Genomic DNA, 25,131 nt, shown 5'->3' on the forward strand with positions numbered 1-25,131 from the left:
TAAAAAGACTAATTATGGAAATGGAAGACAAAAATGTTGTATTAAAAGAAAACAATAATTTATTGCGCCAAAAAGTAAGTTATCTAGAGCAAAAAACCGCAAAAAAAACTGAATACGAAAGTGTAGATAAACAAGATCAGATAATGGATCACTCTGTTGATAAAAAATTCTCAAGGTCGGTACCACCTCGTACACAAAATAGATCATTCACAGAAGTAGTAGCTCAAACGTCAAAAAGTTTAAGCAGTTCCTCTGAACAGAAGACAAGTGACAACATTAATGTCAACCTCAAAAATAAACAAACAACTGAGGTTAATGAGCAAATAAAAAAACATAAAATAACTGAGGAAAACAGCGATAGTGACTCAGATGGGTTCCAAAAAGTTATACACAGGAGACATCGGTACATAACTATAGGAACGGCAGTAAGCGATGACGATAGCACAAGTGGTTTTGCAGGGGAAAAGAAAAAAGTGTGGCTATACTTGTATAGAGTGAAGAGAACAACAAAACAAGAGGAGATATGTAAATTTCTAATAGAAAAGAGGAAAATGCAACAAGAGTCTATTATGGTAAAGGAATTGCCAAGTCAAGAAAATATGTTGAAGAGATTTGTTGTATCGGCTCCCTTTGAATATAAGGATGACATGTATAAACCAGAGTTTTGGCCTAATGGTGTTGGCATAAAAAGGTTCCAGATGCATCGTCATAAGGATTTTCTAGATAACTGAGGTGGAAATTTTTCATAGGAGAAAATAGAGAGCACAAGACACATCAACACAAGGAAATTGGACTATTTGTATATGTAACGGTTAGGAATAAGTAAATAATATTTTCGTTTGTGACACTGTTTTTTTTAAATAATTTTATGTTCACGGAATGTATATTATTTTCTAAAAATAAAGATATTGTTATGTTATGTTATGTTATGTTATATATGTCTTAGGGCGTGGCTAGCTGTCATTTTAATTGTTCTGTTTTAAATTTAATGTTGACATATGACAGCTCGTTTTATTATTTTTGATACTAATTTGTTTTGGTTTTTGAAAGAAGGTTAACCTCTATATGAATAGTTTCATTTTAAAGATATTTCTTTATTTGTAACAATTCCTTTGTAAGTTTTGTAGCACCTCCCACTTGTAAACAGAGTTTGTAACAGATAGGACAAAGTAAGTGTTTCTTTGTTCTTTGTTAATCTAGTAATTTGTGCCATTTATTTCTGTAACTGTTTGTGGTGAGACAACAATTTCTCTAAACCACTTTTTTTATTTATTTAAGAAAAAAGTTTATACCCCCTTCTTTGAGTTTCACTTAAAAAGATATATTTTGCATTTCTAATAATTATTTCAATAGTTACAACTAGTTGTTGTAATCGTTGGACATACTAGTTGTTGGACACCTCGAAGCGGCGTCCTTAGCTAGAGGTCTTTCTTGTTTTGTTTGTCCATTTGTTGAAGGAGATTCATGTAAGTACCCCTTTGTTTCATTTTTTTTTGTAGTTGTCCCAATCTAATCCCCTTGCCATTCAACTTATCCACGACCCAGCTACTCCAAATAAACCCTGAGTGTCGTTCGCATAAGTTTAGTTTATTTTGCTTGCCCTATCTCCATCCCCAGTAACTTCTGTCCCAATTTTCAATCCCTTATAGCAATACCATATGTGGTAGGCAAAATATTCATGTCACAACTATAGGCAAATATATGAGATATTGTATTACAGAAATCGGAAAGTATTTAGCAAAACCAAGTCAGAAAAAAGAAATCATTGGTTTGATCATGAGTGCGAAATGGCCACAAATAGAAAGAACGCTGCATATCAAAAAACCATTGACACAGGTTGTACACGGAGAAAAAAAAAAGAAGAGTATAGACGTCTTAGAAGAGAGGAAAAACGTATCCATGGACGTAAGAAGAGGGAATACGAACAGAACACTCTTAACAGAGATACATAGTTCTTAACAGATGGGCACAACATTTTAGCGAACATCTAAATATAAACGATATTGAAGGAGGTTGCCACATAGACAATCAACAAAATCTACAACGTCCACTACACAGTGAAGACCCAACAAGAGAAGAAGTATCAAATGCCATCCTAAAATTCAAAGACAATAAAGCCCCAGGCATCGATCCAAGAGTTTTGTGTTAGAGTTGACAAATTGCTGTCATCTAAAAAACAATTTTAAGTGGTGTACCACAAGGATCTGTTTTAGGTCCACTACTATGTCTTGTATGCTAATGATCTTTAATCACATATCAAATCTAGGAAAGCTTTCTACGCAGATGATACAAAAAACTGACTCACTCTTGAATGGGCATGACTTGGATTCGATCTTGAAATGGTATTCAGATTGGATGTTACCTCTGAATATAGATAAGTCTGTGTGCTTTAACTATCAGCAGAGTGTCAATGTGAATAATTATAATATTAAGCTTTCTGAAATAATTGATAAGGTTTTAAAGATGCCTTGAAAATTATCGCTTGGACCAGATTGTTTGCTAGCTTATATACTCAAGCATTGAATTTTTACTTTTGTAAAACATATCCACTACTTATTTAATTCATTACAGAGTACTGGTATCTTTCCTGATTTTTGGAAAAGTAGTTATTTAACACCAATCTTCAAGTCAGGCAATAAATTGAAATGAAATTGATATTGAAAATTATAAGACTGTTTTTAACCAATCAGTATTACGCAAATTCTTTGAGCGTCTTGTAAATAATTTATTAACGTGGGATTGTGAAGATTTAATTGATGTTCAACAACATGGCTTTTTAAAGGTAAGTCTACATGCACGAACTTAATATTGTATACTAATTTTGTTGCCAACTCAGTTGAATATAAGGGTCAGGTTGATGTTATCTACACAGAATTCTCTAAAGCCTTCGATAGAGTTAACCATGATCTGCTTATTGCTAAATTACAAGGTTATGGATTTGGAGGTAAAATACTTGAGTGGATAAGAAGTTATTTGTCTCTGGTAGGTGTCAGTATGTAAAATATGGAAATTGTTTATCTCAGCGAGAATCTGTGACCTAAGCAGTTCCTCAGGGGTCGCATATTGGGCCTCTCTTATTTAATATAGTTGTTAATGATACATCATCAGTCATTAAAAGTAGTAACTTTTTAATGTTTGCTGATGACCTTAAAATATTTCAAATATTTAATAACCTATTTGATGTTCTTTGTTACAAAATTATCTTAAAAGCTTAGCTAGTTGTTGTGACATAAATATGCTATACTTAAAGATAAACAAATGTTTTAAAATTACTTTGGGCAGATCAAGAGAGTTGGTAAATTATTGTTATTGTATAAATAATGTACCTTTGAAGCCATGTATCACAGATTTGGGTGTAAACTTTAATTTTAAATTAACTTTTAAATATCATATTAATGAAACTTCAACTAAAGCTTTAAAAATGTTGGGATTTATTCTTAGACATTGTAATAAGTTTTCAGTACAAACTTTAAAAATGTTATACTTTAGTTTACTTTGATCGGTTTTGGAGTATGGTTCTCATTTGGTCTCCTTCATGTAATAGTGACATCTACAGTATCAAAAGAGTTCAAAAAAAATTTTTGAGGGTTTATGCTTACAAGATTGGTTTTATCAGACAACATATATATGATGATATATGTTCAATGCTTAATATCTTGTCACTACATGACTACAATGCATAGAAGGTTTGAAGCAGATTTATGTTTCCTTCATAAGATGGAATGTCAAAGATCCAGAGTTACTATAGTTGAGCCGCTGAAAAGATGGAATGATCATGTGAATGGCACGCACTCTTAAATATTCCTCTTCCTATGTTATCACTTTTCCCACGTTTACACCGCTCAACAAAAACGAACTAACAATGTTGCTATAATATATTTATACCGTTTTTTAGAGGTTATTGATTTACATTAATTTTAAACATTTTCACAAAATTCACCAGCCGGCGAAAGTGAAACACAAATCATGATACATAAAACATTTAAGTTATAGTATCATAACACAAATAATGGCGGTGTAAACAGTTTCCCATAAGGTCTAGTTTCGAGCGCCTGTCGATGCTTGCATTGAGTGATCATGCGACCTTGGATTCCATGTTTTCAGCGGCCAGGGTATAAGTTTAATAAGTTTTAATATTAATACTAGAAGAACTCGTAATAGTGAGATTTACAACATTCTGTTTCATACTACAAACTATGGTCAACATTAACCCATTACAAGAATTCTAAGAACTGAAAATGAGCAGAGCAATAGTTTGGAGTCATTTGGAATACCTACAACAACATTTAAGAATCAGATTTTGATTATGATTACCTAAAAGTTAAGTTCCTAATTTAGTTTTAGTTTGTTTTCCTTTTTTTTAAGGCAACTTATGCTTTGTACAGGTTGACATTATATTTTTGTAAAAATGGTATATCCGTAAATAAATCAATAAACAAATAAGTGGACTCTCATCTGGCAAATATTATTTAGGGTTTATATCTGTAAGATAATTATATACAAAATCTTATATACTTCAAAATATATTTCTTAAAATATTACCCAGCACAACTATTATTTTGATTTGTTTGTATGATATTTTAGTTGTTTATATATTGGCGAACCAATGTAATTAAAATTGAAGAATACCTTATCCAACAACTGATAGTAAAGTTAAATTATTCGGTGCACTGCCGACAAAAAAAAAAACATCTTACAAATGTGTATAATCAAAGGCATACATGTGAGCTGTACGCACATTGGTGAATGCACCATGTAGCTCACATGTATGCCATCAGCACAGAACATGTTAAATGAGCCTGTTTTTGATTTGAAAAACTTTTTTAGTTTTCAAATTAATGATATTCATTCATGGAGAGAAATAAGTATTGTGTTGTAACTAATTTCGAAAGAATGAAATTTAGAAAGGTTAAACAAAAAAACTAATACTAAAGTGATTACTTAATTGATGAACAATGGTTAAAATGTTTTATAACAACAAGAATGCAAACTCAAATCTTATCAGTATATTTACTAATCTACTTAATTCCTAACAGCAATAAAAAGAAGCTGTAAAAATTTAAATACCTTTTTGGTCATTGACTGGTAAGAAGGTGATGGTAAGGTAGTAGAAACACTACTCTTCAAGGGATATTTTTCCATAATTACACTGCACACTAAAAAAATATACGGTCAATAGTGAAACCCTAAAAAATATAATCCATTTCTAGTTGATTAGACAAAGTGAAAGCTAAATTGAGGATATTTTACATGGATACTTACCATTGTAGTAGAAGGTTTTTCACTCCACAAAGTGTCGTTTTTCAACCATTTTGTCGAATCCGCGAATCTGCGTTGATAACTTAAAAATTGAATATAATTAATTAGTTAATTGGTGTTTTTTATCAGCTCCCAATGTTGAGATTGCAGACGAGGTGTCACTTATGGAAGTGTCACGTATCATTCCGTCAATGTCATTATCTAGATATGTCCATGAGATGTCACTAATCATAATCAATCATATTTTCGAATGCATTATCTGTGATTTGAATATAAAATGTTTGTTCATGAACCATAAACTGTTCAGAAAACTTTACAGTCAATATAACGTAATCTGCTAGTTTTAGACATTTACGAGTATTTATTATTATTAGTTAGAACAACGAGAATACAAATATAACAGCAGCAGTTTTTCCCTAATATTTTATTTTATGGTTGTTCCAATCTATTTAAATTACTGCTGGCTTTAGATCGTTTTACTATTAGAGTGGAAAAAATATTTTTGAACAATGAATACAAAGAACAACTGATTTCTTATTATAAATGCTTGGATATTCTCAATGAAGTATATTTTACGTCATGGGATATTCTTTTTTTTTTCCCTCGTCATTGTCAATTGTCATTGTCACACGTTAATGTCAATTAGCAAACTGAACAATTTTATTGTACATAATTCAATTTGTTTAAAATATTAAGCGGCTAAATGATATACTAAGTAGTGTAGACATTCATTAAAATTATGTTCGATTAATGTCTACAAAAGATCCTTGCAAACCTTATGCTTGTAGAATTCAAGCCTGTTTGAAAGGTAATGCATAACCTCTTTTTATCAACATTTTTATTACATAATATTTTTGTTTAGAAAATAGTTTTCAAGAAAAACCTTGCCAGACCGTCATTGAGGATATGCGAGATTGTTGCAGGAAGTGGAAGGACAAGAGTTTCGTATGTGGAGGTATTGATATAACAAAAAAGCGAGAGAAAGGTAATAATGAACAATAATCCTGTGAAAAACCGGATACGAGCCAAAGATCGTGGATTGATTTACAGATATCCCAGAGTATTTGTTATAACCACGACAACGCTTTCACTGTTAGTATTATTCTCTAAACCCATATATGATAGTTTTTTCAGCCCAGTGGAGTACGATTGGGAAGAAATCAAAAGAAACCACAAATCTAAATTTAGTAAAAATTAAGTATGGAAGCTGTAAAACGTGCTAAAGAACGGTATAGACAGTATCCACTTCTATTAGCAAAGTGTGGCAAGGAAGCTACAGGTTATGCTACTTGTGTTTTGAAAAGAGACAGTATTGCTATGAATGACTGTAAAAAGGAGTTTGTAGATTTTAAAAATTGTTTGCAAAAAGCTGCAACCAGCTTAAAAACTAGAATTTAATTAGCAGAATGGTGTCATTGTGGAATAAGTTTGTAAATATTGATTATAAAAAACATTTGTTAATATCTATAGTTCTTAGAATAATACTAGTGATTTATGGCATTCATCATGATCAGATTTCCAAATTAAAATATACAGATATCGACTATAAGGTTTTCACTGATGCCTCACGGCATTATTTGGAAGGTAACTCACCTTATAATAGGCACACTTATCGTTACAGTCCTTTAGTAGCTATAATGTTAATTCCAAATATTACACTACATCATAGCTTTGGAAAAATTCTCTTTTGTAGTATTGATATTATAGTAGCACTTTTGATAAGATTAATTGTTAAAAATACTATAAAAGAGTATGAATGCTACAAACAAAAGGATTCAAAGAAGTCCAAGCTACAAGATATTAGTAAGTTAAAAAATTCAAATGGAAAAAACAGAAAAAAACTTCGGCAATCAAATAAGCAACATTTAAATGTCACCAAAGCTGAGTTAGAGTCTAAAAATTATATTGATCAAACATCAGATATAGCCATGATGCTTTGGTTATATAATCCAATGACTATAGCCATTGGTACAAGAGGAAATTGTGATACTTTTGCAGGATTTTTAGTCCTTTTAACATTATACTTTCTACAGTGTAAACGATATATTTTTCTCACAGGCATTGTACATGGAATTTCCATCCATTTTAGGTTGTATCCAATCATATACAGCCTAACATACTTTATGTTTTTGAGTAAGTATTCTTTTTACACCACTGAAGATCGCAGGAAAAATTTACAAAAGCCATTAGCCATAGATGAAACTCCAAACTTGAAGAAACTTAAAAACATAGAGAATACTATTGTCCAAACATCCTCTATGGGTGGTCATAAGCTAGTACCACAAAGCAATAAGACTGAAAAGCAAACTATCTTTAAAAAAGAATACTTGGTGTACTTAGTTCCAAATTTAGATCAGTTGAAACTGATTTCTGGTTGTCTCTTGTCATTGTCATTTCTAACATGGTATTTTTATAGTTTATTTGGCTACACTTTCCTGTATGAGACATATTTATACCACCTATTAAGAAAAGATCCCAGGCACAACTTTTCTCTTTATTTTTACCTACAGTACCTCACAGCATGGGTAAAAAACATAGGGTACTGGCAAAAGGCCTTAATGATACTACCTCAATTGGTACTCATATTGGTGTTCTCAGTTAGATATGGCTTGAATAGGTTTTCATTAAACTTTTCTATCCTGACACAAACAATAGTTATGGTAATATACAACGGTGTACTTACATCTCAGTACTTTGTATGGGTCATGGCAGTTTTACCATTGTGTCTTTGGCAAATAAAGCTCTCCAAGCTCATGGGAGCAGTACTTCTTTTAATATGGTACATTGCACAAGGTGTGTGGTTGTTACCTGCTTATTTATTAGAGTTTCAGGGCCAGAATACATTTTTGTATATTTGGATACAAAGTGTGTCTTTCTTCTGTGCCAATATTGCAATATTAGGGAGACTGATCATGTATTTTATGCCTATTCATGATAAAAGTGAGTAGTTATAAGTATATTAATGACCTAGGAGTTAAATCAGATAACTGGCAATGTTTTTTTTATTTGATGTATTAAAACAACTTTTTATACTTTTTAGAATCATCTGATATTTATTTTTATCTATTTGGTGTTATAAATGAAGTGAAGTACCACATTTCTTGTAAAATTGCTTCTGGTGTTTGTATGATTTCACTTCTAGGTCACTGATGGTACCTTTATAGTAGATTTGTATTTAATAAATTGCAATAAAACACTAATTATAAAAGGTGTGTTGTTTTATTATCATTTTTACAAATATTTTAGGAATTTTAATATATATAAACTTAAAAGTACAACTGTTATTAGTATCCTTACATATTTCTTGTACTGGGTGTGGCATTTAAGACATGCTAAAACAAAAAAACAGTGCTATATACTTTATGCATTCAGATAAAAGAAATTAAATAGGATATATTTGACTAATCATATTTTAAATTAATTTTATATATTTCTCTACAAGGTATTTAGATTTCATATACACTGCCTGATGGGCACACCTGAAAAGAAAACAGGCCACCCACAAAATTTAAAATAGTTTTTATCTGTTTCTTATTTATATCAAATTAAATCTATTGTGATATACAAATGAAAAACAAGGAAACATTTGGGAAACCAATAAATTTATTCAAAATTTCGATGTACCATTACAGTTACATTTATAACATTAATTAATTATATAGTCAAGAAAGCGCAAGTATCACTCATTTTAAAAATATGTTCTGGATGACACTCATTATTCGATTTGGCATAGAACTGATCACAGTTGGGTTTCCCTTTAAGGAAAAGTGATCCATTCCTAAATGAGAGCCATTAGAAACTCTTCATATGTTGTGTGTGTAGGTATATGACATCTTACACACCTTTTCAGAAGGTTCCATATATGCTCAATAAGATTAAGGTCTGAACATTAAGCAGACCAGTCCATTTTTGGAATACCAACATTTTCAACATACTGTGTTGCACTGCTTGCCTTGTGTGATCTCACATTATCTTGCAATAGCAGAAAACCATTGCCAGTAAACCCAGCATATGGCATCACATGATGTAGGATCTCTGTTATGTATCTGTGTGTCATTAGTGCATTCCTCTCAATCAAGATCAAATCCATGTGTACCTCAAGAGAAATTCATGTCCAAATCATTACTGAGCCACCAGCAACCTGGTGTAACTGAGCGCATGCAGCATAATGTTTCCAGCCATGCTATAGACCTTACTTCAACTATCTCTACCATAAATTGATATTCTATATTCATCCTTAAACAATACTTTTTTCCAATTATCATGTTCACAAGCAAATGCAAGTCTGCATCTTGTGTGAGCAACAGTAAGTGATTACTGGATTGCAAGCTATCAAACCCTGTTGTCTTAACCTTCGTCAAACAGAAATGCTGATTACTGGTACTTGGGCTTACTGAATATGGCTTTAAAGCATTCTAGCAGTTTGCATCTGGTCTTGCAATGCAGCAATTACAATTACATTTGTTAACTCTATAAATAACTTGCCATTGTCCTCTAAAAATGAATTATCAGACTTGAGAATCTGGTTAGACACCAAACTAACATTCTCAAGCCACATCAATCAAGTAACAAACAGGGCGATAAAAGTACTGAGATTTATCCAACTCACATCTGTAGAGCTGTCTTTGCTCACATTTAGAAGACTGTATTGTGGTCTCGTTAGGCCAGTTCTAGAGTATGGATTAGTTGTATGGTTCCTATCATACAACTGTTAAATTGAACAAATTGTAAGAATCTAAAATAAATTTTTGAATATAAACCCTATTCATTTTACAAATTCCCAATCGTCAATAGAACCACGTGTAAGCCAAACAGGGTCGTACTGATGTAAGACCTATGTATCATATGATTTTTAAAAATATTTACTTTTGAAACTGTTAGTGTAAGAATTTCTTGAAATTTAATCATTGAATCACAATTAAACTAAGTAAACTCTAAAAAATAACACGACCAGTAAATAACTTAACAATAACTAATAATATAAATATAACACAATATATTAACTTAAAAAATCAACACGATACAATTTGAATTTAAAATGCTGGCAAGTGTGGATCTGTAACATGAGAATCTGGCTGGCTTAAGGTAATAAATTATATTTAATAGCCTCTTGACGAATGAGACAGCGAATATCAACACGTGCTCATATTTACTGATGGGAATTTGCTAAATGAATGTACTTTAGCAGCTTTTAGGAGTGGATACCAGAGAGAGGAATATAACTATCAGTGGGTAAGAGGCAGTATTGGTTTACCAATACTTAAGTCAGGGAGGACATTGTTAGATTTATGTTTCCTGCACAAAGTAACAAATTATAGATTGTCCTCAATTGTTATCACTAATTTATCACATATCACGTCTTAAAGTATCCAGTAGAAACAACAGACAATCTGAAATCTTCCCAGTGCCATTTCACCACACTAATTATGGTATCAATGAACCAACAATTTCCAAGACAGCCACAAGAAAGCCATTCAAGTGATTTGGTACATCATGAACAGAGTGTGTCTTCTCTATGTTGGCATTTTCTTTTTCCTTGTCCATGTGCATCTTAAATCAGTTATTCTGAGGATGTCAATTGATATTCTTTCATATAGTTGATCACATTATTTAGAGACATATTTTGTGTATTGTTATTCTTTCCCACCCATAATTTAGTAATTCTTTTAATATTCCATTAAAAAATTCACAAATGAAGAACAAGAATTAAAAAATACCTTTCTATTAAAGTTGCTCTCATTTTGGATGTAATATTAGATGGAGCAGCTTCATTCAGCCTAAAGACTGATTCAATGACTGTGAGTTCAGTGGAAGTAGTATCCATACCAGCAAAAGCACACCAATCATTAACTACCAATCCAGCACCTACCACTTCACTACCTCTGTTTACAGTACCAGCCTAAAACAAACAAAAAATAGATTATAATTACAATATAGAGATAGACCTTAAAAGAAATTCAAAATGATTACTTAACAAGGCAGTAGGAAAAATTTCCTATATATTGTGATTTTAAAAAGAAATGAACTAGATTAATTAAACACTTACAACTAGAGGTACTTGCAACAATGATGACAATTCTTCCTGATCAACTATAGTTGTATTAGGATGCAACAAACCTCCTTGGTTACTGAGTACACAATATGATCCCACTAATACATTACTGGCAATGGTCTGTCTGAATACTTCAACTTTTAATGTATCAGCTATAAGCTCTTCTGTTTCCTAAAACATGTCCAGTAATAATAAAATATATAAAGAATACAGTATTTCCTTACTCTGTCTAAATCTGGATGAACAAGAGCTACATAATCATTACAAGCTATCACATTTCCAAGAGCAGACAACCTTTCTTCTACTCTGTGTACTTTTACTGTATCTGGTAGGGCATTTCTGATGTGTTGAAGTTCTGTATCGAATGTGGAACTTGGAACTAACAGACCATTTTTATTTCCTACACACATTCTTCCAATAATTCTACAACCTGCTAAAGAAGCATGTACTACTGGTATTGTTTCACCTAATTCGCCTTCAAATGTACTAAAATACGAATTGTGTTAAAGCATCAAAAACTACTAAATTTAAATCATTCAATGTTTGGGAAAACAGAAAATCTTAAATGTTGCACAACATTGTTCTTGTACTATTTACCTGTAAAAATTTTCTGAACCTCCAATTCCCACCAGGCAGTATGCATTTGTAAGTTTGGAGAAAACGCCAATTTCATTATTATTTTCAAACTGGACACGTAATGCCATTTTTATAAAGAATTTAATCCGCAAAAATTCAGTAAAAGTCGGCCCAAGCAAAATTAAAAGTCAAAAACACGTTTTTGATCAAACTTAAAGAAAGGTGTCAAAGTCATTTCTTAATAAAAAAGAAGAATAAAGAGCATTTAGCCACAGAATAAATAACAATAAATCAATTATTCTGTGATTTAGCACTGTTGTCGTCAGTTTGAGCTTTTAAAAATTTATCAAAAAGAAGAAGCACTATTTTTTTTAGTTAATGAGAAAAATAAATAGAACCTTGATGTAAATATTTGTGTAACTACATAGAATAATGGATAAATTAACGTTAATTTCAGGAACTCTTTTTATGGCGGCCGATATTTTTGCAATAGTTAGTTTGGCTATGCCAGACTGGATTATTACAGATGTAGGAGGTAAGACATATTTTAATAAACATGAATGAAATTTCTCATTCTTATAATTTAGGAGACACCAGACTTGGCTTAATGTGGACTTGTATGACTCTGTATAATAGACCTCAAGTATGTTTTACTCCTGATCTTCAACCAGAATGGCTTTTAGCTTTAGTGTGTATTTTTGTTGGATGTATTTGTATCACAACTACCATTATTCTTCTTGCATCTTCGCATTGGGATAGAAATGTGGTACCTTATGCAAGATGGGTAGGATTTACAGCAAGTAAGTGTTTTTATTTAACTTGTATTCAGGCCTGCAGTAAAATTCATGCTTGTTTTAGTGGTTTTATTCTGCTTGGCTGCAGTGATATTTCCAATGGGCTTTCATGTGGATGAAATAGGAGGACAACCTTACCAGTTACCAGGCAGCCATCAAGTAGGCATCTCATACATTCTTTTCATTCTATCTCTGTGGATTACTGTGATTTCAGAATTATTTGCTGGAAAAGTATGCCTTCCACATTTTTAGCATCAAAGGGATGTTAAACTCTTATTTGTAATATTTGTGGTAGTGACTGGGTATGCTTTAATCCATATAATAAGTTAAATGGATGATATTATGTCAAACATATGTCAAAAATTAACAATATTTTAATAGGATTATTTTATAAAGAGCCATGAAAAAATCTTTATTAGTCACTTATTTATAGGAGGTGGAAAATTTAGTAAAAATGGTAATCACCACAGCAAATGACAAATTCTATACAGTTTTTAAGGCACACATACCATTACACAATATATAAAATATTTCATTATTAGGTTTTAGACTGAGAAAATTGTAAATTACAAGTTAGATATTTGTTTTGGATTCTTGTGTGGAAATGATTAACATTTCAACCAAAGTAAAGGTTATTGCAGTTTGGCTAATTATGATTATTTTAATGGCTCAATGGGTAATTACATTCCATTGGGAAGATTTTCCTCAAATTTATATAAAACCCATGGCATTACAAACTCTAAAAATGTATTAAACCTGTAAAGTTGTTGAAGATGTTACTAATTTCATGTAATTCTTTACTGTACTGTGATTGTGATTCTCAAATGTTTATTTGTTTTTTTTTTTAACATAAGTTGTAGTTTTAATGACAGTATTTTATGTTTTATTGTGCTATATGTAGTAGTATACTAAGGTTTTGTTGCGGCAGTTTATTTTATTCAATTATAGCTCATTGATCTGTCCTAGGATAAGAAAATTGTCTTTTATATTTGTTGATAATAAAAAGTACTCTAAAGAGCTGTTTTATTAAAATTTATGTACCATAGAGCAGGACTCTACTGTGTTAGCGATCAATGTAATGTTTATGAGTAAATGGTTTGGTAAATATCACAAGTCACTACACCTCGATACATCAGAAGAAAGTGAATGACTTCTTTAAGATTGAACCTTAAGGCTGGAAACATTCTGGCAACAGTGTGGAAAATATTTTTGGACTCGTGTTGACTACAAGAGAATCGAGATAAGTTTATGTTTAACCTTGATAAGCACTACATTCATTTTTAAAAAATTTTAAATGTTAAAGTCCTATTAATTCTACATTGTTCAATTTTCTGGTTTTATTCTGTGTAATAAACAAGTTTTTAAGCTTTTGTCTTGAATTTTTTAATTTTTTTACTTTCCGTTAATTCGGATTTATGCTGTTCTACTGTATTTCAATTCCATTATGGGCACTAGTTCAATTATTCTTAATAACCAAAGGAAATAAAAAAAACATTGTAAAGAAAATGAGTTTATTAAAAACAATATATTTTCATATCCATAACAGGTAATCAGTCAAGTAGGAAAATCTTATATCCACTGATTGTAATATCTTATTTAAAACTGGAAATAGGTAAAAAATTACTACCTCTTTTTTTTCTAAATTGATACAGTTTCTACAATGGTCACTATTACAAAAATTTTGCAAATTTAAAAAAGGCTGATATAAATTATTATGTTGGAATGAAAAATGAAGGAAATCTTTATGAAAATTTGTCTACTTCATAATATAATCCAGAATAGATGATTATCCATGTAACCTGCAAAATAATTTTCTCAATAAGTTCACATATATTGTACAATAGATGTATAAAAAAGATATAATACACATTACACCAGTATGCTGCATATAGTTCGTCCCAAACCCTTCTTTCAGTGCGTCATAGTTGATCGAATTCTCTCTAACACATTAAGCTAGAAGTGACAGAAAAAAACGTGAGTCTGTAATTATTATACATAGAACTTAGAAAATTATTTATCGTAAAGCTAATTCTACTTACGGATGTATAATTGGTTGGAGTTTAGAATACGCTAAATAGATATCCAATCAATGATGCGCATAAATATAATTTGACGCAGATTGTCTCGATCGTGACAGTACTTTCACAATGTCAACTGATAAAATGATAATTGTCATTCCAGATTAGTATTATCAGACATTTTACAGTGAAAAATTAATTTTGTATTTATTGTCATAAAAATATTTTAATATGCCGAGATATATCGAGAAAGAACAAAGACTAATATTAAAATTATTACGATCCTTCTTCTTCTTCTTCTACGGCACTACAGCCCAAAATGAGCCTTGGCCTCCTTTATTTTTTGCCTCCACCCTTGTCTGTCTGTGGCTGCTCTTCTCCATACACGGACTCCTAAAAGTGCTTGTGCGTCGCTGCTTACTGTGTCTTCCCAGCGCTTTCTTGGCTTTCCAACTGGTCTCTTTCCCTGCATTCTGGCGTTCAGTGCTCGTTTTGGTAGCCTATCCTCTCCCATTCGTATCACATGTCCGGCCCATTGCAATCTTTGTATTCTAATGAAGTCTGACAGGGGTGTTTCCTTATACAGTTGATAGAGCTCGTTGTTATATCGAATTCTGAAGATTCCGTTTTCCCTCACAGGTCCTAGTATTCTCCTCAGTACTTTTCTTTCGAATGTGTCGAGTTTGTTTTTGGATGTTTCTTTCAGGACCCATGCTTCGCTGCCATAACATGCTATTGGCCGAATTAAAGTTTTATAGATTCTCATCTTTGTATTTCGGTGGACACTTTTAGACCGAAATATATGGGAGAGGGCAAAATAAGCTTTGTTTGCCTGCGTTATCCTTTTTCGTATTTCTCCATCCTCTGCTCCATCGGCATATATTTCTACTCCCAGGTATGTAAACTTTCCAACCGTTTCAATGTCATCTTCATGCATAATGTTTTGTGGGATTATATTTCTTCTCGTCTGTACCATTATTTTTGTTTTTTCTGTGTTAATTTCCAGACCTAGCCTTTTCGTTTGTGTTTTTAACTCTGCGTATGCTTCCTGTGCTCCTGTTGATGTTCTACTCATAATATTAATATCATCGGCGTAGGCAGCCAGTTGAACCGTTTTATTGGTCAGTAGGTTTTCTCGTCCAGTTTGCATTTGCCTAACCACATACTCCAGTGCCAGGTTAAACAATGTTGGTGCCAGCCCATCTCCCTGCTTTAGTCCCTGCGAGATTTTGAAAAAGTCTGTCCGGTTGTTTTGTATTCGTACACATGCCTGAGTTTCATCCATTGTGGCTTTAATGAGTCTAATCAGCTTATGTGGTATTGCTAATTCTGCCAATATATAGTATAGTCTGTCCCTTTTGACTGAATCGTATGCCTGTTTGAAGTCTACAAACACGTTGTGAACATCAATGTCGTGTTCCCACGATTTGCTCAAGACCTGCTTGACTGTAAATATTTGATCCATTATCGATCTTCCCCGTCTGAAGCCCATCTGATATTCTCCAATAATATTTTCTGCTAGTGGTTGGAGTCGCTGGTTTATAATATACGTGAGGACTTTATACGCTGTACATAGTAGAGAAATTCCACGGTAGTTTTTGCACTGGAGTTTGTCTCCTTTTTTATAGATTGGGCATACTATACTTTTCTTCCATTCGTCGGGTATTTTCTCTTCTTGCCATATTTCTTTGATAAGCGCGTGGATATTACGATCCTGCAACTGTCAAATTTAACTAAAATGTCATGCAATAATTCTCGACATTCTTAAAATCCTATATGACGTCAAAATTAGTGACGCACTGAAAGAAGGGTTTGGGACAGACTGTATCCTTAACATTTTTGGTTAAGTAGAAAATATGTTCCTTAACAATATTCTTATAAATTAGAGAATTACCATTAAGTGACAGAAACCACAGGTTTAGCAGTTAATGCCCAACCACACACAGATATCTTCAAGTAATGAAAAACCTATTTTTTAACAAACTAAATCATCCTATATTGCAAAAAAAGACAGAGGTGATAGACAAACTAATGTGTTTATTTATATATGATCTACACCTGTTCAGTGTAGTTAAGATTAAGATTTTAGGAAATTTGTCACCATCTTAAATAATAACTAAAACATACTAAACACAATTTCCAAAATAAGTATTCCCTTTTTATATGAACAGACTGCTGTACTTCACGAAATGTTACTAATTATATAGGTGATCATTTCTTAAAGGAAGATTTCAAACTAACTGCAGTACTTTTAGAATGTGGTGCTTTACAAATGTCACAAACTTCAGAAAATTTATCCACTGTGTTATTAAGAATTGCTATTAAATATTCAAAATAAAATTTGACATGCTGTCTCAGACTATGCCAGAAATATAGCAAACATAATTGTGGGAATTAGAAAGTGGTAACATTTGGGATGTTTTGCATATGCCCTAAATTTTATAAATAATTGAATGATTACACAAAGTTAGCAGATTGCTGGGATTTAGATCTCAAACAAAAAATTATCTGCATATCAAAGACATGCTTAAAAAGCTCCTCTTAAACTTATAAAGGATACTACCACTTTGAAGTGGAAGGTAGCAAAATATTATCTAGTATTTTTCTTGATGAAAGTTCAAAAATTTTCATTTTCTGATTTATGTGTTGAAGCAAATGATAAAATCTTCATAACAACTGCTTTTATGGAATTGTACAAATCTAATGAAGGATCCAGGCCAATAAATGCACAAAGCATGTCTAGAGAAAGACCCGAGGAGTTGTCGATATAGAGTTCTTTTGATTGAGATTTACAACTGGTGGTGAAACCACAAATAAAATTATCCATATTCATCTACAGAGAAAAAGTATGTGCTCTAGGATCATCAATAGCAAATGAATGACTTTTCTCTAAGGCAGTGCAATGGTAAATGAAAGAGGGAATAAGTTGAGCAATAAGAATACAAATCTACTATTATTTTTAAATACCAATTTTAAATATCTATAATATATTGCAAATATCACAGCCTACTGTTTTCAAATATAATTGTAAATGAATAATTTGAGTCAAACACATACCAGAAACCCTGCAAAAGAAGTCATAAATCCTTCTTTTGTTAATTCCCAAGCTCCTCCATACTCGTCTTCATCAATATTTTGGAAACTATTAAAGTAGAAATACATTATACCTGCATTTATGAGTGCAAATCTAAAAAATATAAAAGATTATACATAAGACAAAACATATAAACATTTGAAGTATTCAATATAATAATAGTAATAACTAAACTTACAGCATAAGTCCTAGGAGGCCCTTTAAAGGTATTAGTCCCCAAATGATTCCAAGTATTATGCCTAATATTTGTCTATACCAGTATATGACATCCAAAAATTCTTCCTGAAAGGAGGTAATCATTTAGTTCCAATTATTAATTTAAGATTAAGTCTCTCACCTTATCTGGCCATTCTGAATTTGATGTAAAAGCTCTAGTCCACACTGACGGCAAATTAGATTTTGCAGCTCCATTTCTCTCTGTTGTTTTCGGTTTTGTACTCATCTTTTCATTAAATAATTTCTACATATATATTTATAGATAACCTAAATTTACAAGGATATGAAAAATGTGAACTGAGGAATTTAATTAAGAATTTGACAAATCACAACATAAATTGAAACGTCATGTGATTACAAAATTACATTTATTCTTCTTTTTTAAAGGTTCGTTCAAACTACTCTTTGGAAATATTTTTTTTTCAAAGTTCAACGTTTTGCAAATTATTTTTCCTGACGTCTTATATTCTTCTGGTTTTAGTCTGTCCTTATCATTCTAATTACATATTTTGGCTGATTTTTGAAGTGAAAACAAACTTCTATATGTCAATATAAACCTTTTCGATTGATGGCTTGACAGGTCCTCATTAAAGTAGTGTTGTTTTCTGTCCCTCCATCAATCGTCTGTCCGATAATTTTTTAAAGAAAAATTTATAGATAAATAGAAAAGTCTTGTAGTCTTGAAAGAGAAGTCCTATATTCTTGAAATTTTCTACACAGGTTCATCTTGCTGTAAACAAGAACCTATCGAGTTTAGCTAATCGAAGCCGGCTAGAGGGCGCTATTTTTTGGCGGAAAAAAATAAGGGGGCAGAATTGAAATGAAAATTACACTTGACTGCGTATAAGAAAATTTTAAAAGATCTCGTTTATGTTAGCTTTATTTATGATTTTTATCATAAAATAATGAAGTTTGGGACTTTATTTACCAAATTAATACTTGTAAGCAAGCAAAACGATTGTTTTATGCCAAAACAATCACAAAAAATATACCTATCCCGCGGGTTAAATGTTACACTTTTTAGTAAATAAATTTTAAGAAAAAAATTGTTGATTGTTATGGATATTTATTATTTGTTATATAGTACAAAAATGTAGGTATATTAACAATACAGTACGTTTTTTATACCTAGTTCAAGAATGACTGAACGAGTTAGTTCATGTCTTTTTGAAGTACACGTGAATCAGTGGCGAAGGAAAGTATCTGGTTGGGGAGAATGGAAAAACGTTTTGACGTGACAACGTCTTAAATTAGGTTGTGGCTCGGAGTCACTCATGAAAAAGTGTAACGCCCGCTCACGTATGTTACGACGAGTCACCGAACGAGAGAGAGGCCCGCCGGACCGGCGAATGCCTTGCGTCTCTCTCCCACTCAAACATGATCGGTCCGCTGCGCGCGCAGCACTAGAGAATTAGGCGCGTTGAATCGGTGCGTGCTTGTGTCTCTGTCTTTCTCGAGCGTTCTTGGCGTTGGAAAACTGAGAAAGCGTCATAATACAAGTTCACACGTGTGGTTAAAGTATCGTCAGCTGTGTCATTTCATATTTCTCCTATCATCGTCCTATCCTCAACAAAATCACTCAAAAAGAAATTAATTAAGTTTAAGTTTACATGTACAATGTTTTAGTAAACAAAATATATTTCTATAGTTAAAATTTGTGCAATTCTTATTTTCATTCAATTCCTTGTTCCTATTGTGCAATTTAATAATATTCATATCAATAAATATTCTACCGAGGCAAAAACGGTGTCACGTAAAATCTTCGCCCGTAAAACCGACTTTACAGGCAACCGATTTTTAAGCAGGCCAAGATCCTGAAGTAGCATTTACTTTTTGAATTCTTTGTTTTCCCAATAGCATTTAAACATGATTTAAACCCAAGGTTTTCATGGCTAACCATATTAATTAGCTCGATACGGTGGCAACTGAAGAGTACTACTTCAGTACATAAAGAAAAAGCATTGCCGAAAAAAAGGCTGTTTACTACAAACAGAGCAAGCCCATTGACTACCTCAGCATTCATACACAAAACATTTTAGAAGTATCCAGTTGCAAGGAACAAGGCTTTCTCTGTATTTTTCACAACGTGAACAGTGTATCAGTGTACAACTATAGTAATCACTATTTTGGTAATTTACTAACCTGCTAAATTCCTCAACAGAAGGTCAAGAATGATCGGATTGTGGTGTAAATAAACAAATACAATCTAAATACTTGAGTTTGGAAACTATTTTCCTAATAATAAATCCACACATATTATATAAATAAAGGATACAATCGTTTAATTTAGATTTCTCATCTCCTACCAACGCAATGTTCAATTCTTCCATAAGAAGAGCTATGTCAGTTTCTATTTCATTGAGTGTGTTCAGACAACCTGAGCTGCTGACTTTATGTACAAAGCGGTTTAGATCCAGATTGGATTCAGCAGACAAAAACTTCTGAACGCATTTATTGTCGACATTTCATTTCATGTTTGGCGTATCTAACATCAATATTTACATAAATACGTCTATAAATAAATATTCTCGTTCGGTAAAAAACTGTATTTTCATTATCCCATTGTACATCAAGTTTTTAGATCAATCGAAATGTTTAATTATAATTATTATATAAAAAATTAAAAGGTATGATTGCCCAAGTAACCGCTGAGTTCATCTAGCGTAAATAAAATACGCTTATTATAGCACAGAATAATAAAACGATTATAGTAAGTAGAAATAGTAAATTTGATAGCTGCTGACTTCCAAGCTAGAACTGGAGGCGTCTGAAAGCTACCGCTTAGTCAGGTGTCCAGCCGTCGTCCAGCCGCGAGGTCGTCTGAACGCACCCATAGCCCATAGCTTCAAAACAGCCCCCGTTAAAATAAAGACGACCATGTCTTCAAAGAATATTCTTTTCTTCCTTCTCAACTCTAATTGGAATAAATTTATCTCATTTTCGTTGATATAAGAGATAAGTAATATATATTCGTATAAGTAAAAATGATTTATTTTTGGGTAAGGGGATTATCTTACTTAAAACACAAACAAAATTCCAATTATAATTATCATAGAAAAAAAATGACTTTTCAAACAATTTACATTTTTGCCCCCTTATTTGTGTCTACCTAGCGGACAACACACGCACTAAACTTTGAAAATCAACTTTACTTCTTGTCCTACACTTCTACATGTATATACAGAGTATATATCTGTACTCTGATCTATTATTACTACATCTAATCCATACAAAAAGAAATGGTATAGCCGCATAAGTAAACTTTTGATTGAACTAAAATGATTTTTGGATAATTTAACCTACTGCACTTTTAGAGATTAAGAAATTTTTTAGGTTGTTTTGGAAATATTGATAAAGAGGAAATAACGAGACAGTGATAGATTATAAGTCGCCTTTAAATTTTAAGAAGCCAGCAGGCTGTTTAAAGGTTTCAGGTGTTTACATTTTACGTTACTTTGCTAGATAGATTAGTAAGATTAAGCCACATAAAAAAATAGAAGAAAATTATTGACAAATTGATACCTGTGAAGTTAGTCATATTTGTCCTTTGTGTTTTGTCAGCTGTCACAGTTGTCAAAATGACGTCTAGTGTTCATGTTTTGTAAACTAATTCTTTGATCAAAATTAATAGTGTAGATTAAATGTAAATACTAACATAAGAAAGTAACAATAAACTTTATATTATATTCGCTGCTAATTTTCATGACCCCGGCTACAATGGAATTGCAAGCACAAGAATATTTGAAACAAAAAAATTGGGTGCAAGCTATAGAGTTGTTGAATAAACTCTTAATAATCAAGCAAAATACAGTGGAACAAATCGTTTCCTATCTTACTGATAGAGCAGAATGCTTTTTAGAGTTAAATAATCATCAAGCTGTTATTGTGGATTCCAAAAATATCATCAAACTTTGTCCTGATCAAACTAATTATAATGTATGCTTGGCTAGAAAAAGGCTTATACATTCGCTTTACATGATTAAAAGATTTACAGGTAATTATTAAACATTCCATTATACTTTTTATCGTTAATAGTAATAAACTTATCCTTGGTTTTTATCTGACTTACTCACTACCTGAATGCTGAATAGTCAGAATCATTGATAAGAAAGCAATAATTGTTGACCTCATTTGTTTTGACTGTATTGTTGCAATTAGATAACTCTGCTATCAAACTTACTATGATTGATTTTATGGTATTTTTATTTGTGTGGCTCCAAGGTAAAAGTCATAAAAACTAACTTGACAAAAAAAGATGCATTGATTTTCACCACTTTTTGTAGATATATATTTGAAGGTGCAAAATTATGTATTAACTCAGTTTTTTACTTGGGTGCCACAAATTTGATATAGAGATTAAAAAAACAATATATATAATTTTTGTTAGTGTGTAGATTCATTGTGTAAATTTTCATTAAAATGGATTTTGTATACAAATTCATATTAGAAAGGTCAGTATCTGATTGTTTACCATTTTTATCTAATTTTGTTATTATCTTTGCATAAAACACATTCACTAGGTAGATCTATTTCCTCATTGTATGATTTTTTTCAGACTTTACCTTTTTATTACTCTCTATTGGTATCTTTTCTACTAACCTATTAAGCTTATCTTCATTGTACTTGTTCTTCATTATCAAAAGGGCTTGTCTGCTTTTATTTATGCTTGGCTTTTGTTTTTATTGTCTTTATGTCCTACAAATTTTCGTGATTATTACTACTCTTTGTTGCTGTCTGTTTTCATAAATTGGCTTTGAAATCTTAACCCATCTATCATCTTCTTTTTGGTTTAGCGCTTTTCCTTTTTGTTTTTTTTTTTTAATTAAGTTTACTCTTGATTTGTTTTTCTATTTTTTCCTTTTTACCCTTTATTGTCCTCTTTTCTGCTTTCTTCTACTTTCTTTTGCTTTATTATTTTTGAAAAGCTGATCTTTACATTTATGTTCAAATACCAAGTGACTTATTATTGACCTGTTAAAATGTATGTTTATTGCCAATTATATCACCATTTTACTGGTCCTAGACTGCCAATAATAGGTAACCCTGTGGCGCACCCAGGGGGGGGTTTTGGGGGTTAAAACCCCCTCCCCCACCCAGGGCATATAAAGTAAACAATATATAAAGAATAGTAGAAAAATGTAACTTATCTTTCACACACAATACAAAAAATCCAAAATGCTGATTGAATAATTAAATTACCACGTTAAATATGTAGAACACAATAATTATTGTATAAATATGCAATAATTAATAATATTTTTCATTATATTTAGATATAGATACCTAATATTAGGCTTATAAAAAATTATACAGAACGAGTCTGTTGCGAGTAGCATGCGCCTACAGGACTGTATCTGCGGCGGCCTTGTGGACTATCACGGGCTGTGTTCCTCTGCATGTGTTAAAGCAGTAGAAAAGAAAAGAGACATCTCTATGGGAGAAGAAAGCATTTGACAACAGCTATAAAAAAAAGAAAGGGAAAGATCAATGGAAAAATGGCAAGAAGAGTGGAACAACAAGGAAGATGTTGCTCAGTGAACAAAGATGCTGATCCCGAGCCTAAGGGACTGGGTAGATTGTCTGTTTTAGGGCGTATCTTCATAGGTTCAGAAAGACAGATGCAGATAAATGCCTATACTGCGAATATTCCGACACTGTTACTCACACAACGCTGGAGTGTAATAGATATACAGTGGAGAGAAACAGAATGTATAAAGAAATAGGTATGAACCCTGTGACTGTAAGAGATGATCGTAAATTACATCCAAGCAGTCATTAAAAAGAAAGAAGAAGAAGAGAAATACCAACCGGGCTAATGACAGAGATAAGATCTAATTACTATTTTAATGGGAATAAGTCGCAATTGAAGGTTAAAATAAGTTTATTGACGTTTGAATTTTTGATCTTTGATCTTGCACTGATAACTTGTTTATACTCCAACAATTAATATAAAAAAGAATAGCGGTTGGTACAGAAGTACATCTAGCCTTCATCGACCTAGAAAAGGCGTGTAATACAGTTCCAAGACTTAAATTGTGGCAAGCTTAACAACAACTCGACATTAGTCCATACCTTTTAGGAATAATCAGAGAAGTATACAGGGATAACACTACTTACCTAAAAATCGGATATAGACTATCAGAGCCAATAAAAGAAACTAAAAGACTAAAACAAGGATGCAGTATGTCACCCTTACTGTTTAATTTATATATTGAGGCAGCCCTCCAAAATTGGAAAAACCACTGCCAGGGAATGGGAATCCCCATAGGAAATGACGTACTGTTCTCCCTAAACTTTGCGGATGACCAAGTCATTCTAGCTCAAGATTCTTATGATCTAGAATTTATGATAAAGTGTCTATAGAGAGAATATTTAAAATGGGGGTTACAAGTCAGCATGAAGAAAACAGAATATTTACTTAATTATCAGTTCAGATGCAAGGTTTGAAGTGTTGATAGACGAGGACGTGGAAATCAAACAAGTGAAAAAATTTAAATATTTAGATCCACTCATTGCTAAGAACAGCTTGGGAGAAACCGAAATTAAACACGAAGTAATCAGGGACGTAAAATTTTAGGATGTCTGAACTCCTTATGGTGGGATCACCACATTTCCAAAAGGAACAAAAAAAGAATAGGGCAAACCATGGTTGAATCAGTTCTTTGTTCTATGGCTCTGAAGTATGGACAATTAATGCAGACCTGAAGAGAAGATTGTTGACAGTTGAAATGGATTATTTGAGAAGAAGTGCTAGAATATCAAGGCAGGAAAGGAAGACTAACGAATCTATAAGAAATAACATGAATGCTACAGAAACGGTCATTGACAGAATAGAAAGAAGAGGTTCAAAATGGTTTGGACATCAATTGAGAATGTCTGACAAACTTTGGCCCCAAAAACTTTACAAATCAAAGCCCCCTGGAAGAAAAAAAAGAGGTAGACCTCGACGCTCTTGAAATGAAGGAATTAGAAGAGCAATGAAATCGACAGGTTTGGAGGAGGAGCATGCATTGCACCGGGAGGATTCCCGGAGGAGAACGGGAATACGGCGATAGCCGTCTTCAAAATGTATTGTATTTACAAGTTCGATCAATGTCAAACGTCAATAACCTTATTTTAACC

At 32.2% G+C, this 25,131-nt stretch overlaps 7 protein-coding genes across 8 annotated transcripts in view; 4 read left to right on the plus strand and 3 right to left on the minus strand.

Moving 5' to 3' along the window:
• Positions 1–5,441, minus strand: part of ClC-c (chloride channel protein 3) — a 71,248-nt gene extending 65,807 nt beyond the window's left edge. Inside the window, exons 1-2 of one of the 2 annotated variants that reach the window (XM_072544676.1) lie at positions 5,263–5,441; positions 5,068–5,156 (exon numbers count right to left, since the gene is read on the minus strand). In XM_072544676.1, coding sequence (XP_072400777.1) covers positions 5,068–5,142 — 75 coding nt within the window. In that variant the 5' untranslated portion in view covers positions 5,143–5,156; positions 5,263–5,441. Of the gene's footprint in view, positions 1–5,067; positions 5,187–5,262 lie in introns of both variants that reach the window. The other variant, XM_072544677.1, reaches the window with a different exon arrangement.
• Positions 5,442–6,266: 825 nt separating this feature from the next.
• On the plus strand, positions 6,267–6,657 carry LOC140450981 (uncharacterized). Its single transcript, XM_072544684.1, has one exon. It carries the CDS (start codon positions 6,460–6,462, stop codon positions 6,655–6,657), a length of 198 nt encoding a protein of 65 aa, XP_072400785.1. The 5' UTR covers positions 6,267–6,459.
• Positions 6,658–6,665: 8 nt separating this feature from the next.
• On the plus strand, positions 6,666–8,467 carry PIG-M (Phosphatidylinositol glycan anchor biosynthesis class M). Its single transcript, XM_072544681.1, has one exon. It carries the CDS (start codon positions 6,666–6,668, stop codon positions 8,205–8,207), a length of 1,542 nt encoding a protein of 513 aa, XP_072400782.1. The 3' UTR covers positions 8,208–8,467.
• On the minus strand, positions 8,460–12,124 carry eIF6 (eukaryotic translation initiation factor 6). The gene is made up of 5 exons (XM_072544682.1): positions 11,909–12,124; positions 11,536–11,797; positions 11,306–11,482; positions 10,977–11,158; positions 8,460–8,591 (listed from the first exon to the last, which is right to left on the minus strand). The coding sequence occupies exons 1-5, from the start codon at positions 12,013–12,015 to the stop codon at positions 8,582–8,584; spliced, it is 738 nt and encodes a 245-aa protein (XP_072400783.1). The 5' UTR covers positions 12,016–12,124; the 3' UTR covers positions 8,460–8,581.
• A 61-nt stretch (positions 12,125–12,185) lies between these two features.
• LOC140450980 (uncharacterized protein C16orf52 homolog A) lies at positions 12,186–13,696 on the plus strand. Its single transcript, XM_072544683.1, has 3 exons — positions 12,186–12,422; positions 12,475–12,687; positions 12,746–13,696. The coding sequence occupies exons 1-3, from the start codon at positions 12,320–12,322 to the stop codon at positions 12,931–12,933; spliced, it is 504 nt and encodes a 167-aa protein (XP_072400784.1). The 5' UTR covers positions 12,186–12,319; the 3' UTR covers positions 12,934–13,696.
• A 479-nt stretch (positions 13,697–14,175) lies between these two features.
• On the minus strand, positions 14,176–18,358 carry LOC140449924 (GEL complex subunit OPTI). Its single transcript, XM_072543339.1, has 4 exons — positions 18,131–18,358; positions 17,972–18,075; positions 17,757–17,886; positions 14,176–14,480 (listed from the first exon to the last, which is right to left on the minus strand). The coding sequence occupies exons 1-4, from the start codon at positions 18,233–18,235 to the stop codon at positions 14,424–14,426; spliced, it is 396 nt and encodes a 131-aa protein (XP_072399440.1). The 5' UTR covers positions 18,236–18,358; the 3' UTR covers positions 14,176–14,423.
• Positions 18,359–21,564: 3,206 nt separating this feature from the next.
• Positions 21,565–25,131, plus strand: part of Helz (Helicase with zinc finger) — a 64,252-nt gene continuing 60,685 nt past the window's right edge. Inside the window, exon 1 of the mRNA XM_072544691.1 lies at positions 21,565–22,003. Coding sequence (XP_072400792.1) covers positions 21,712–22,003 — 292 coding nt within the window. The 5' untranslated portion in view covers positions 21,565–21,711. The remainder of the gene's footprint in view (positions 22,004–25,131) is intronic.

The sequence above is a fragment of the Diabrotica undecimpunctata genome, chromosome 9 (genome assembly GCF_040954645.1).
Source record: "Diabrotica undecimpunctata isolate CICGRU chromosome 9, icDiaUnde3, whole genome shotgun sequence".
In the NCBI taxonomy this organism is placed as follows: domain Eukaryota; kingdom Metazoa; phylum Arthropoda; class Insecta; order Coleoptera; family Chrysomelidae; genus Diabrotica; species Diabrotica undecimpunctata.

Bases quoted from the DNA above. Each gene is read 5' to 3' on its own strand.
- LOC140450981 (XM_072544684.1), top strand. From the start codon at position 6,460: ATGGAAGCTGTAAAACGTGCTAAAGAACGGTATAGACAGTATCCACTT.
- PIG-M (XM_072544681.1), top strand. From the start codon at position 6,666: ATGGTGTCATTGTGGAATAAGTTTGTAAATATTGATTATAAAAAACAT.
- eIF6 (XM_072544682.1), bottom strand. From the start codon at position 12,015: ATGGCATTACGTGTCCAGTTTGAAAATAATAATGAAATTGGCGTTTTC. The intron at 11,798-11,908 runs GTAAATAGTACA...TTCGTATTTTAG, and splicing joins GGTTCAGAAAATTTTTACAG to TACATTTGAAGGCGAATTAG. The intron at 11,483-11,535 runs GTAAGGAAATAC...GACATGTTTTAG, and splicing joins TTCATCCAGATTTAGACAGA to GAAACAGAAGAGCTTATAGC.
- LOC140450980 (XM_072544683.1), top strand. From the start codon at position 12,320: ATGGATAAATTAACGTTAATTTCAGGAACTCTTTTTATGGCGGCCGAT. The intron at 12,423-12,474 runs GTAAGACATATT...CTTATAATTTAG, and splicing joins GATTATTACAGATGTAGGAG to GAGACACCAGACTTGGCTTA. The intron at 12,688-12,745 runs GTAAGTGTTTTT...TGCTTGTTTTAG, and splicing joins ATGGGTAGGATTTACAGCAA to TGGTTTTATTCTGCTTGGCT.
- LOC140449924 (XM_072543339.1), bottom strand. From the start codon at position 18,235: ATGAGTACAAAACCGAAAACAACAGAGAGAAATGGAGCTGCAAAATCT. The intron at 18,076-18,130 runs GTGAGAGACTTA...ACCTCCTTTCAG, and splicing joins ATTCAGAATGGCCAGATAAG to GAAGAATTTTTGGATGTCAT. The intron at 14,481-17,756 runs GTATGTGTTTGA...ATTATTTTGCAG, and splicing joins CTTCTTTTGCAGGGTTTCTG to GTTACATGGATAATCATCTA.